Below are 14,036 nucleotides of genomic sequence, written 5' to 3' on the forward strand. Positions count from 1 at the left end.
CAAAAGGGGTGCTGTCAAAAAGTGATTGAATTGAAATGGATTTACCCAGGAGGGGCATTTGCATCTCAAATTATATTTATTTTATTGACATAATGCTTGTTTGCCATTAACAAATCAGCGTTTCTAAAAGACTTCAGACCATTTGAATGCATCCAACTGGTATTTACGACTTCACAACTGGTAAATTCCCACATCCCATTTGGTTACGAACGCAGCATACTTTCCAACATCAGATGAATAGAAAAACTATTTCTTCATAGTATGTAATGTATGCTAGGGGCGGAACAAATTCTCTAAAAGTATGTACTATTCTCAATGTACTATTTCTTCAACGGTTGAGTGTGCATGAAAGTCAGAAATGTGAATGAAGAAGAGGGAGTAATGGAGGGGGAAAATGTCAAGAGCTAGCCCAACCGGCCGCAGGAAGACGCTATTATTTCGCAATGGAATAATAGCGCCATCTTGCGGCCAGTTGAGCTAGTCAAGAGCTAAAGTTTTCCCTATGAGTAATTCAATCGTGAGAGACATGCCTAATACTCGCGGACTATTTGCCTATTAAACTAAATTCAGTCTCGGGGATAGGCTACATCATATCCAGCAGTAGTAGGTTATATTGTGAATTCGACTCCTGGAAGAAGAAAAACGTGTTCAATAATTGCTATGAATGGCATAGTCTACTCTCAAGGATAACTTTTTGGAAAGCGTCTGAAACCTAAAGGAAATAGTCTAACGTGGATACTGTGCGAGGAAGAATTTAATTTCTTGCCTGGAAGGATGGAAAGATGTCTGTCTGAGGCATAATTTTAGTCGTAGTAGAGACCAATCTTGTTCTTCAAGAGCAAACCTGAACGAGGATGAAGGGCAGCAGAGGGTGTTTGCCGTTATTTGTTCTTTTGTTGATGGGTATAATAGGTACAGTGGTCCCTGTGCCAGGTGAGTCAGCATTGATGATACCAGAGATTATGTTGTCATTTTAGCAATATAAATGACCTCTCAGAAATGACCATAACGTATGTTTTATTATCATTAAAAAAACATCAATTGTATTATTTTAAAAACGTATGTTCTTTTCTTTCATCGCGGTTTATATTACTTATGAACGTTTTAGGCAGGCATATAGGGTTAGTCTAATATTACAGTTGATTGACAAGACAATTTGACACTATATTTAATGGTAAACTTAACTCATGCTTCCCCGAGTGAACTTGGTATTCTAATTTAGGGACCATATTTACTGAATGTCAGTTTAACATTCAGATTAATGGGTGTCCTTTGAATCAAGTGTTTCAGTTTGTGAAGAGCCCAGCCAATGTAACCTCATCCCTGGGTAAGCCGGTGCAGGTGCTCTGTACTCTCCAGGGAGATGGAGGTGGAGAGGAACCTCCGGATGTGGTGTGGTTTAGGGACGGTCAATCCCTGGATTACGCTGACACCAATCAAGTCCAAGTGCCTGTCACTGAAGGAAGTTGGCTGACCCTCAGTGAACTCAGGTCATTCTTCTATTATGACTCTCTCTCTCTCTGTCTATGTCACACATTCTTGGTCTGACTTGTCTTTTTTTCAGTGACAGTAATATGTCTTGTCTATCATCAGAATTGATCATGTGAAACTGTCAGACATTGGAAGATACCGTTGCATGGCAACAGTGGGGCGGAAGGACTTGATGTCTCAGGAAGGGGTCATTCAGCTAGAAGGTAGAGTTTCTCTCTGTCTCTTCAATAATCTGTCTTTTTATTTTCGACAGTATCTTACTCAGAGTTCATCGTCTTTTCCAGGAATCCCTCATTTCTCAGTGGAGCCTCATGACGTGACAGTAGTGGCTAATGTTAGCCTCAGCCTGCAGTGTATGGCCCATGGGCCTCCAGAACCTGTCAGGATCATCTGGCTGCAGAATGGAGGACCACTCAACACGCTCCAGGACCCTGTATCCCACTCGCCCTCCACTCGCAACATCACAGGTAAAGACTTTTCTCTTACTTTTGCATTTTGCTTACAAACAGCACATTTATACAGGCTTAAAATTGAAACCTGCATTCTGTAACTGTCTATTTGCTTTTCTGTCCGTCTGACTGACCACCTCCTTGCATCCCTGTTGTTAGGCCTCAACCATACAAGCAGCTTCTCCTGTGAAGCCCACAACAGTAAAGGTGTGGCTACCTCAGCCTCGGGAACAGTGACAGGTCCGTACCAACAGGGAAGTCGTTCAACGTAAACGACTTATGATTATGTTGATTTGTTTGGCCTCATTCATGACTACCTCTCTTGTCTTGGGTGTAGTGGTTCCCTCCCAGGCACATGAAGTCCAGGCTGTAGAGGTTACCATCTCTTCCCTGCTGATCTCCTGGGAGCCTGGCTTTGGAGGGGTGTATCCTGTCTCTGTGTGCTCTATACAGGCAGCTCCATCTGGTCCTGACCGCACTGCATTGCTTAATCACCTGGTCCACAACCAGAATGTAAATGTACCACCTGCCCGACACCTGATCCCAGACCTGGAGCCCTACTCCTCCTATGACGTGAGGGTGGCTTGCCGTAGCAGTCAAGGTGCTTCCCCCTGGACACCATGGGTAACACTGCGCACATCTGAAGGAGGTAAGCTGTTTGCCGCAGTCCTCGACCCGCCACCCCATCAGCGTGTGTTTATAGCAATTCTATTACTGATCATGTATTTTGTTATGTATTCACATCTACAACTCTTAGGTATTCTAGCAGATGATTTCGTCCTGAGTGACTTACAGTACAATGAGTTAATGTTAAAGTGCGATACCTATGTAGCAGAGGTCAGTGACCTACAGGGGGAACAACGAGAGTTGAGTGACTGTGAAGCTAGGCTGGTTATGGGTCAAAGATTGTTCTGGAAAGAAGAAAAAAAGTTTGGGAATTGGTTAAGGATTCTCAAGTGTTTTTGATCAAACGGACAGAAGAGACACAGGTTTATGGTTTTGAAAAGCAGAGGGGTCTAGCGCTTCATTCTAAATATTCATCTGAAAAGGGCCAGATGGATGGAACCTGACATTAAATCAAGATTTTCAGTGCTATTCCTCTGAGCTGGCAACATACAGTCACAGTTGCCAGTAAGAACACCCTTCTCTCCATCCTCAGTGTTTTAAAATATAAACTTCTATATTGAGAAAGTTGCTTGAGCGAAGGAGGAGGTACTGAGGGCAGGAGGGAAACAGATGAAGCATTCTCTATTCATGGTTTGGCAGAGGTGGCTCAATCCTGCTGTGTCCATATAATGCAGCAGTGTGTTTGAATTATGGCTGGTGGAGAAGCGGTTTTTCCATGCCAACTCATGCTTTCCGCAGTCTGTAATGTAGACATGTTTGTGTGTAGAAGGGAAATAGAAAGAGAGACTTTCGGAGAGAGAAGGGGAAAGGGGGAAACAGCCAATTTCACAGTGGTGTAGTGCACATCAACACACCATCAACTGACCGCTAAAGAATTTTCCATTCTATCAAATCGGTTACCAGATGTCAGGCTTAAAAGAAAACACCCTTCACAACACCCTTCTTGTGCTGGGAGAATGCATGTTCGGATTTGTTTGATTCCATTAGCTAAACGATGCTGACCGTCACTGTCAAACTCATTAATTTCAAACACTTGTTGTTGTTGTTGTTGTTGTTGCATGCGGTAGATAACTCATGACTCCTTAGTGCTTAAGCGTAACCAAACCATTTAGAGTCTTTGCTTTTGTCGGTCCTATTTATCTGAAAATAACATGCGCGCATGACGTGGCACAGACCTGTAAGGTGTGTGTGTGTGTGTGTGTGTGTGCGAGCGAGCTATATTCCCGACCTCCCCACAAAGTAAAAATATCTTATCCCTCCCATCTACATCTCTCTCTCCACTGCTCCTGGGTCAGAGGTAGAGGGGAGTGAGAGGGGCGCGGGCTGAGGGAGTGAGCGAGAGAGAGAAAGAGCCGGGTAGATGGAGGGAGAGGGGAAGGTGCTTGTGTTTTTGTTGGCCGGGGTGGAGCCACATATGGAAACGATCAGCAGTGGAACACTCACCGATGACATCACCAGGCAGGGTCCAGTACAGGCCCCAGCCGCAGCCCACGCTAAGACTCACAACGTGACAAAAATGCCTTTATTTACATTGTTCTCTTAATAAGATCAAATTTTACGCACGGAACTTTGCACACTGGTTTCTAACAGCATGAGTCTGGGAGTGTTTGTTACAGGTCATATGTTGTAAACATTATTCATTTTTTGGCATGTATCTGACAGTACCAGAGGCAGCACCAGACAATGTGAGTGGACTGTTTAATGGAACAGAGGTTATTGTCAGCTGGACCAAGCCACCAGGCAGACTGAATGGCCAGATACTAGGGTACAGAGTGGAGTACAGAACCCCTAACAAGTCCAAGGTAACCCATGTTACAGTTGTCAAAGTAAACACATGTTGTAGACTTTCTCTCTCTGAGTGTAATGGGTATCTTTGCTGCTGTTTTGTTTTCCTGCTTCAGGCTGTTCTGGAGTCAGTTCAGTCCTCTGAGCTAGCTATCCCGCTCTCCAGCCTCCTGGACAGTGTGTCCCTGAGTGTGAGTGCCTGTACTGTGGCAGGGTGTGGCCCCTGGAGCCCTGTCCAAACCCTCAAACAGAAACAGCCTGGTGAGTCTGGACAGAACAGAGGGAGACAGTAGGATGGTTGGGATGGGGCAAAGGAGAGGAGGAAAACGGCAGGAGATTCCAAATGTTCTAGGTTGATCCATCAGGTAGCATATTCCAGTGTCTGTGTAATAGTTGAAATAACTCTCTTTCCTGCCTTTTTAGATCTCTCCCCACATCAGGCATTTTCCTGGCATTGGTGGTATGTGATCATGGGGATTGCTGTCAGTCTGGCCTTGATAGGGTTCATCGTGGTGTATGCAATCATATTGCGTCAAAGAGAGACATGCTTTGGGTATGTACCTCTGGGTCTCCCTGTATCCCCTTTGTTCCATTCTTTTGTTGTCGTCATTCCGGTTCGATGATCAATTAAAAACACCTGTGTGCTTGTGTGTTGCGCGACAGGAAAACATTTGACCCTATGAGAAACGGCGGCGGGGACTTCGTAGTAAGATACAGCGCCCGACGCACCTACAATCACCAGTCGAATGAAGCCACACGTGAGTTGTCATGCCAGTGACGTAAGAGGAACAGTCACCGGTAAACGCCTTGGAACCAAGCGGTGTGTCATGAAGTGTGGGAGTTCAGGAACAGATGTTGAAGCTCAGATTTCATCCGTTTGCTCAATGTTGTTCTGTGCCAGATGTGGTGGTGGGGGGGGGCAGAGTGGTGTCAGGATCTGGCTGTTAACAACACAATCCGCTGGAGAACACAGAGAAATTAGTTTGAGAATGGAGTTAAAATCTTTGCAGTCACGCTGCTATTATTCTTAGGGGACAAAGGCTTCCAAATATTGAATTATATTTATTTCAGGACAAATGGGAAATGTTCTAAATCATAGTTTTGGGATGTGTTTTGTTGCCAGAGCATTTTGTTTCGACACACATCGTTGTGAAAAGACAAAACAGGAAGAGAAAACATAGACTGTAAGCCTAGAACAGTTTCACAATAATGGACTCATATTCTGCATTGTTCTTCAAAACGGAATCTCTCATTTGTTTAAGGGCAGTGGGAGAGGAATAACGCTCAAGTTATTTTTCCAATACTTCATGCTTTAAGAATCCCTGTTTCTGTGTAAGAGAGAGTATTAACCCTGTCCGCAGTGAACAGCCTGGTGATCAGTGACGAGCTGAAGCACAAGTTGCAGGATGTGATGGTGGACCGACACAAGCTGACCCTGGGCAAGACCCTCGGCGAGGGTGAGCTCCGGCTGAAGCCTTCGTCATACGCTATATGTACTGTCACCTAGTCAGTCATGAACTACTACATCCTAGGGCCTTAAGAGGCTTAGATCCCCAGCTACACCAACCCCCCGGACTAACAGCGCGTCCATGTCTTGATCTGCAGGGGAGTTTGGCTCCGTCATGGAAGGGCTTCTGGTGCATGAAGAGACTGTCCTCAAAGTGGCTGTGAAGACCATGAAGAGTGAGTGATCGGACAGTGTCGGATGTCCCCATTGTGCGTCTCCCATGGTGCAGTATGTGTCAGTTTGACCTCAGCCACCCTCTCCTTCTCCCTCTCGTAGTTTCCATCTGCACTCGCACCGAGATGGAGGACTTCCTCAGGGAGGCTGCTTGTATGAAGGAGTTTGACCACCCCAACGTCATGAGACTCCTCGGTGAGAGACTGGGCTGATTTTGTTTTGTCACTTATCGAGCGACTATTAACACGCGGTCGTTTTTGTCTCCCAAGTGTCCGTTACCAAGTAGGCCTGATTCATTCGGTTGTTTCCCCAATCCTCCCTGTAGGAGTGTGTCTGCAGACGGTAGAGAGGGGAGGCTACCCATCCCCTGTCGTCATCCTGCCTTGTATGAAACACGGGGACCTGCACAGTTTCCTGCTCTACTCTCGACTCGGGGACAGTCCTCTGGTCAGTTCCCTTCCCTCCCACGCAGATGGGAAAGGTTTTTTGTTACACAAATAAAAATTGTAGCGTTGTGCTCTTTTCTCTTTTCAATGCGTGTTCCATTTGTGCTGCTGTATAGCACCCCCTGTCTGTATCTTATCGTCTCTGTCTCCATTCATCAGTCCCTGCCGTCTCAGATGTTGGTGAAGTTCATGACAGACGTCGCACGGGGAATGGAGTACCTGAGCGACAAGAGGTTCATCCATAGAGACCTGGCAGCGCGAAACTGCATGTGGGGATTCTCGCCTCTCTGTTCTGTCCGTGTCCTCCGGTTTCTCACACATACTCCTCAATGTTTTTCTGTGATGGTCTGAGAGAACGACTGTGACGCAAGTTGAGCATGTTGAGTGATGCAAGTAACAGTACTGTTTTACGCTGCTATTACGTTGTCTGTGCTCATCTGCACACACACGGAGTGCACAAAACATTAAGAACACCTTCTTAGTATTGAGTTCTACCCACCCTCTTTTGCCCTCAGAACAGCCTAAATTCTTCGGGGCATGGACTCTACAAGGTGTCGAAAGCGTTCCACAGGGATGCTGGCTCATGTTGAGTCTAATGCTTCCCACAATTGTGTGAAGATGGCTGGATGTCCTTTGGGTGGTGGACCATTCTTGATACACACGGGAAGCTGTTGAGTGTGAAAAACCCAGCAGCGTTGCAGTTCTTGACACAAGCCGGTGCAACTGGCACCTACTACCATACCCCGTTCAAAGGCACTTCAATCTTTCATTTTGCCCATTCACCCTCAATGGCACACATACACAATCCATTGTCTCAATTGCCTCAAGGCTTAAATCATCTACACTGATTGAAGTAGATTTAACAAGAATAAGGGATCATCGCTTTCACCTGGTCAGTCTTTCACGGAAAGAGCAGGTGTCCTTAATGTTTTGTACACTCAGTATATATCTGTCCTGCAGGCTGAACGAGAATATGACTGTGTGTGTGGCTGATTTTGGCCTATCTAAGAAGATCTATAATGGAGACTACTATAGACAAGGACGCATTTCAAAGATGCCAGTAAAATGGATCGCCATCGAGAGCCTGGCTGACCGAGTGTACACCACCAAGAGTGATGTGGTGAGCTATCCAAACTTTGTCCAGCTACATTATGTGACCCATGTCTCCTACTCTATTTGGGTTTTAACATCCTGCAGAAGAATTCATAACAAAGAGTAAATACAAGTACATTATTTTTGTGACGGTGCTTATTTCCCTCTCTCGAAGTGGTCGTTTGGAGTGACTATGTGGGAGATAGCCACTCGGGGACAGACGCCCTACCCTGGAGTGGAAAACAGTGAGATCTACGACTACCTTAGACAGGGCAACCGCCTCAAGCAGCCCCCTAGCTGCCTGGACACCATGTGAGTGCCTGTTTCTGGATCTGTATTTAGTGGTGTATAGTAGAGGCAACCAACCAAGTACCTTTCCTGGAGTATCTGGATTTTGGGTAATTTTGTATCTCCTCTATACTGTAGCTACTCCCTGATGTTCTCCTGCTGGCTACTGAGTCCTAAGGACCGCCCGGGGTTCCCCTCCCTGCGCTGTGACCTGGAGAAAGCCCTGGAGGAGATGCCTGAGCAGGAGGAGGCTGATGACCTGCTCTACGTCAACATGGAGGAGCCCTCAGGCTCTCTGTCGGGGGCCGTGGGGGGCTGGGAGCCTTTTGGACTGCCTCACCCGTCCTACCAGAAGAACATGGGCCCTCTGGAAACCGTCCAGGTGCATCATCATCATGCTGATCGCTATGTACTCTGCCCTCAGCGCGAGGCCCAGCCCTATCTCAATGACTCTATTGACAGCCTGAGCTGGATGGCCTCCTCGTCAAGCCCCACCCTGCAGCTCCAGGCCTCCTGCTCCTCCTCCCCCACCTCCTCTCTATTGCTGGACGGGCAGGACAACAGGGAAGGAGAAGGATGGGACCGGAGGGTCTTCAGGAAGTGAGGTTTAAAAGGCTCACAGAGGGACTTCCAGTAGTTGTGAAGAAATACTGAAGAAAGTAGACAAGTTCACCACAATACGGTGGTCAAATGAACAAGGTCAAAACAAATCAAGGATTGGTTGTGTTACGGACGGTTCAACAGTTGTGTACATACTGTATACACTGTAGTCAATTGTCACTAATGTGGAGCCACCAAATCACATGCTAGATAAATATTTATCTTCCCAATATGAATATTAAGAAACCAAATCAACTAATCCGTTGGCACGGACTGTGTAATAAATTGGTATAACCCTTTACTGAAAGGAAACTACATCAAACTGTAAGTGCATCAAAGCCTTTTATTTAATAAACCAATGAACAAACCCATTAATAAACCAGTATTTTTTTTTGGTTTTAAGAAAACAAAGTAGCGAGTTCCCTCAAACTAAACAATGTACTGGATACAATAATGCATTCATGGCATTCAGACTAGCCAGGCTTAAAATACAGTCAATAAATTAAAAACAAATAAATACACAAACCCTAGTTCCTACGTCAACGACACAGTAACCATCGTCAGTTCTGTTGAGAGAAATAGTAATAATTAAAACGGATACAAAGAATATTTCAGGGAAAAACCTTGTCAGTTGAAACGCAGCCGTTGAAGAGCATTTAAAGTCAATACTGTGCTGTATGTAGTGGTTATAGTGCTTTTCCAGTGGGCTGGTAAAATAGCTTTGAAGGATAAAGTACCATCAACTATACTCCAGTTGTGTTTACAGTATATCTGGCACCGGTATCTCTTGCTTTATGAGTAGGAGGAGATATCAAAGTACTATACCAAACATGACAGTTTTGGTACAGTATCAAGATGCTGCTGTAGTATACGACTAATAAAGTTTGTTCCAATAATTTAGGCACTGAAGTTTTACAAAATTGACATGCATAATGCACTTAATTATTGAGAATATTTGTGGGTGTTGGCAAATGGGAGTATTTTCCCACATTCACGCGCACAATGACATTTCAAGAATTACGGTCACTGAATGTTTCAACTTGACATTGCTACAAACACTTCTAAATGCAGTTATTTAGTTTTCATGTGTTTGGGTCCAACTCTCTTCCATACAGTATTGTGCAGCTATTTCAGTATGGTTTACTATGTTATTAAACCTACTAATTGTAGTAGTATGGTTATGCAAGCTGATCCTCATATTGCTTCCTGAAACAGTCCCCAGCAGGGAAGAAGTCCCACGCTCGCTCCTGGTACATCTTCCACACATATGACTCCTGGAACAGAGGAGGAACCAGGACAGAGGGAGAAAAGAAGAGACAGCCAATTGAAATTAATGGCTACAAAATGGGAGGCATTTGGTGCCACGAACACAAAGACTGACTGATAGACTCACCTGGCCAGTGTGCTCCGTCTCATCTTTGTTGATGAGGTACATTAAGAAGAACCTGCAGAGGACAGACAGACCGGCAGGTCAGCGTGATGGCAGATGGTCATGGACACACACTGTTGACTGATTACAGGGAGAACACGTACATGTAGTTGGCCAAGTTGTGTTCCTCCAGGGTGTGGGTCTCGAAGCCGTGCGGCGTCGTATCAAAGTAGTCGCTTCCAATTCCACAGATGAAGCACTTGGTCTACAAGAATCAAATAAACAGAAACAGTAGGCAAGATGGTGGTATGTGCCCAACTATGTGACTGACTTAAACTCACCTAAAACTGATGAACGCCAAAGATACAATAACATTTTAAATAAAAAAAAGATCTGTACCTCCATGTCTTCCTTAACCTGCTCTTGTTGGTCTCGGAGCTCTCCGAAGGCGTCAATGATCAGACCTGTAGGAAACACACAAACTCACATCCCTTACAGTCGAATGACATTATGACTAGCTATCCGAGATTGCCATTAGCTTGAGGTACTGTACAGTGGTGGAGTAGTGTTTTGGAATGCATAAGAGGGACGGTGCCTTACCCTGAATGATGGCCAACAGGATGACAATGACAAAGAAGAAGAAGGTGATGTCAAAGACCACCCGGTAGAGCTCGTACACGTCTCCCGCCGGGTCCTCGATCTCGTCCCCTATGCCACCGCCAGCACGCACTCCCACATACATGTGGAAGAGGTAGCACTGACACAAGTGGAGGGAAGAGAGCACATTGAATATAGAGAAGTAGTAAGTCAACTCAAACACACTGTACGACTATAGAGTATATGGTACAGCATAGAGCTGGCAGGAAACATAGCACCGGCTCACAGTCATCATGTCGTCACATTTCATATCCGGCTCATCCTCATCTTCACTCTTGTTGTAAAACTTGCGGAAGAAGATAAAGGCCACTACAGTGTAGAGATACACCACCACTGCCAACAAGCCCAATGTCATCATGAGCTAGGAGGGAGACAGGGAATGAGTCGTATCAGCAGCACATTCACTGACAAACGGAGGCTGGAAGGGTGTTACTGTTCAGCTTCCTACCTGTTTCCCATTGTGGGTGACAGAGGACAGGATAGTACGGAGATCCTTCACACCGATGGCGATGTCCAGCAAGTGACAGGCATAGAAGAAGTTGTTATAATGTCCAAGCAAGGACATGATCGTGTACCAACACAGATAGAGAAAAGTCTGGGGGGGAAGAGATTGAAATAGTCATATAAAGCTTGTCTTCAACCTACAGTATGAAAATTAACAATTGTTATAACCAATACATCTACGGCACAAATACAGAAAATACTATTCATCTTTGATCCCTCTTACCCCGTCTGTGAACACAACTCCACATTTCCAGATCTGGTACTTAAAGTCAATAGATGTACACCTGAAAAGTATAGGATTGGATTTCAATGACAAAATGTTCTATTATTTATGTGGCTAGTAGGGTTAACAATATACCGTTCATTTAAGTGGCTCAAAAACCCCATGAAAAGCTCCCCTATCAGGATTGGAGAGGTGTGCAATAACAGCATTGGTTAATACCAGGCCAACGTGGAATTGTCTGGTTCCTCCGGCTTCTTATCGGTTTGTTGACTGACGTCCAGCGAGGCTAGATCCATGCCTAAGAGCTCTGCGATCCTCTCTCTGCCGTAAATGTCTCCATACTTATCCAGGACCTGGCCACACAGACATACAACATGGGCCATTCCATCCAGAGACCAACTTAACCAACTTCATCCCTTCAGAGCCTCCAAGACCAAAAAGTGTCTTACCTTTCGCTTGACAAACTTGTCCCAGTAGTTGTTTGGGAAAGAACTGTGAATAGAAATGTGGAAAGATGTGCATCATTTAAGCTGTAATTCCTCACACTTTCTGAAAGGTGATGATATAATATCATTGGTAGAGGTGGACTTCTAGGAGCTTGCTTACGGTGTGTTGAGGACCAGTCTGTCCCATTGGCCTTTGATGTCATCATCCTCAGGCTGCTCTGTGATGTAAAGGCCATCAAACTCCAGCTTCCTGGCCAGCTCCTTCTCCCTCTTAAAGATCACCAGAGGGATCTGAGAGGAACGCACATTGTCTGTTGTCATTCAGATGTTTATGTCCTGATACAGATCACTTGTGTTCTTGATGAAAACTGTTATGGGGCAAAGATACACTTGATGTCTGTTGTTATTGTAGTTGTAGTAGTATGTATTAGTAGTGTGTAGTACTAGTATGTAGTAGTATGTCGTAGTAGTAGTTGGTGGTAGTAGTAGTGTGACTCGAGCAATACGGAAGCGGTCAGATGACGGGGATGCTACACTACAGGATTAGAATATGTTCTGTGATTCATCCAATGGCATTGAGGAGTATACCACCTCAGTCACCAGCTTCATCAATAAGTGCATCGACGACGTCGTCCCCACAGTGACCGTACGTACATATCCCAACCAGAAGCCATGGATTACAGGCAACATCCGCACCGAGCTAAAGGCCAGAGCTGCCACTTTCAAGGAGCGGGACACTAATTCAGACGCTTATAAGAATTCCCGCTATGCCCTTTCGAGGCAAGCAACACTGAAGCATGCGGGAGAGCACCAGCTGTTCTGGACGAATGTGTGATCACACTTTCCTGTGAACAGGTCAACATTCACAAGGCCGCGGGGCCAGACGGATTATCAGGGTGTGTACTCAGAGCACTCGCGGACCAACTGGCAAGTGTCTACACTAATATTTTCAACCTCTCCCTGACCAAGTCTGTAATGCCTACATGTTTCAAGCAGACCACCATAGTCCCTGTGCCCAAGAACGCAAAGGTACCTGCCTAAATGACTACCACCCCGTAGCACTCACGTCGATAGCCATGTAGTGCTTTGAAAGGCTGGTCATTGCTCACATCAACACCATCATCCCGGAAACCCTAGACCCACTCCAATTCGCATACCGCCCCAACAGATCCACAGATGACGCAGTCTCAATCGCACCCCACACTGCCCTTTCCCACCTGGACAAAAGAGACAGCCAATTGCTGTTCATTGACTACAGCTCAGAGTGCAACACCATAGTGCCCACACAGCTCATCAATAAGCTAAGGACCCTAGGACTAAACACCTCCCTCTGCAACTGGATCCTGGACTTCCTGACAGGCTGCCCCAGGTGGTAAGGGTAGACAACAACAATCTGCCACGCTAGTCATAGACTGTTCTCTCTGCTACCACACGGCAAGCGGTAACGGAGCGCCAAGTCTAGGTCCAAGAGGCTTCTAAACAGCTTCTACCTCCAAACCATAAGACTCCTGAACATCTAATCAAATGGCTACCCATGACTATTTTCATTGCCCCCCCCCCCCCACCTCTTTTACACCACTGCTACTCTCTTGTTATCATCTATGCATAGTCACTTTAATAACTTTACCTACATGTACATAATACCTCAACTAACTGGTGCCCCCCTGTATATAGTCTCGCTATTGTTATTTTACTGTTGCTCTTTAATTACTTGTTACTTTTATTTCTTATTTTTATCCGTATTTTTTAAACTGCATTGTTGGTTAGGGGCTCGTAAAGTAAGCATTTCACTGTAAGGTCTACTACATCTGTTGTATTCGGAGCATGTGACAAATACAGTTTGATTAGTATGTAGTAGAAGTAGTAATACAGTAGAGGCTGATGAGGGGAGGATGGCTCATAATAATTGCTGGAATGGAGTGAATGGAATGGTATGTTTGATACTCAGCGGCCTCCACTGTAGTAGTAGTATATGTATGTATGTATGTATGTATGTATGTATGTATGTATGTATGGTAGTAGTAGCAGTAGTATCTACTATTGCATGAACCTCACCTTTAGACAGTTATAGCCGATGATGCAGAGGAAGGCGATGACTGTGTGCAAGGCGGCCAGGAATGTGAGGGTGGGCTGCATGTAGCCAGTGCTCTCCTCCAAGAAGAAGTAGACTGGGCCTTCCTCCTCCTCCTCCTCCTCGTCTCCTCCTTCATCCCCACCAGATCCCTCCATCTCTTCTGCTGAGCCCTCAAACAGCCCACTGCCCTCAAACAGCGCCCCCACCCCCGAGCCCTCAAACATGCCAGAGCCCTCCACCTCATCACCTTCTCCAGGGGGGCTGTCCGACACCTGAACAATGGACACAGGCAGAGACACAACAC

General features: G+C 45.6%; 2 protein-coding genes across 7 annotated transcripts in view; one reads left to right on the top strand and one right to left on the bottom strand.

Annotated features, from left to right (window-relative positions):
• The first annotated feature begins 494 nt into the window (after positions 1–494).
• Positions 495–9,068, top strand: LOC115135572 (tyrosine-protein kinase receptor UFO-like). The gene is made up of 18 exons (XM_029670389.2): positions 495–933; positions 1,283–1,490; positions 1,594–1,694; positions 1,776–1,958; positions 2,100–2,180; positions 2,278–2,589; positions 4,230–4,369; positions 4,469–4,613; positions 4,776–4,905; positions 5,016–5,110; positions 5,714–5,809; positions 5,958–6,035; positions 6,136–6,228; positions 6,359–6,480; positions 6,639–6,748; positions 7,440–7,599; positions 7,747–7,883; positions 7,998–9,068. Exons 1-18 carry the CDS (start codon positions 855–857, stop codon positions 8,461–8,463), a joined length of 2,736 nt encoding a protein of 911 aa, XP_029526249.1. The 5' UTR covers positions 495–854; the 3' UTR covers positions 8,464–9,068.
• LOC115135571 (ryanodine receptor 1-like) overlaps positions 8,789–14,036 on the bottom strand; it is a 73,835-nt gene continuing 68,587 nt past the window's right edge. For all 6 annotated transcript variants that reach the window (XM_065023560.1, XM_065023557.1, XM_065023556.1 and 3 more), the window contains 12 exons: positions 13,714–14,004; positions 11,819–11,949; positions 11,662–11,704; positions 11,432–11,565; positions 11,213–11,273; positions 10,934–11,080; positions 10,712–10,846; positions 10,429–10,585; positions 10,228–10,292; positions 9,993–10,093; positions 9,853–9,904; positions 8,789–9,733 (listed from right to left, as the gene is read on the bottom strand). In XM_065023560.1, coding sequence (XP_064879632.1) covers positions 9,638–9,733; positions 9,853–9,904; positions 9,993–10,093; positions 10,228–10,292; positions 10,429–10,585; positions 10,712–10,846; positions 10,934–11,080; positions 11,213–11,273; positions 11,432–11,565; positions 11,662–11,704; positions 11,819–11,949; positions 13,714–14,004 — 1,413 coding nt within the window. In that variant the 3' untranslated portion in view covers positions 8,789–9,637. The remainder of the gene's footprint in view (positions 9,734–9,852; positions 9,905–9,992; positions 10,094–10,227; positions 10,293–10,428; positions 10,586–10,711; positions 10,847–10,933; positions 11,081–11,212; positions 11,274–11,431; positions 11,566–11,661; positions 11,705–11,818; positions 11,950–13,713; positions 14,005–14,036) is intronic.

The sequence above is a fragment of the Oncorhynchus nerka genome, linkage group LG10, assembly GCF_034236695.1.
Source record: "Oncorhynchus nerka isolate Pitt River linkage group LG10, Oner_Uvic_2.0, whole genome shotgun sequence".
Taxonomy (NCBI): domain Eukaryota; kingdom Metazoa; phylum Chordata; class Actinopteri; order Salmoniformes; family Salmonidae; genus Oncorhynchus; species Oncorhynchus nerka.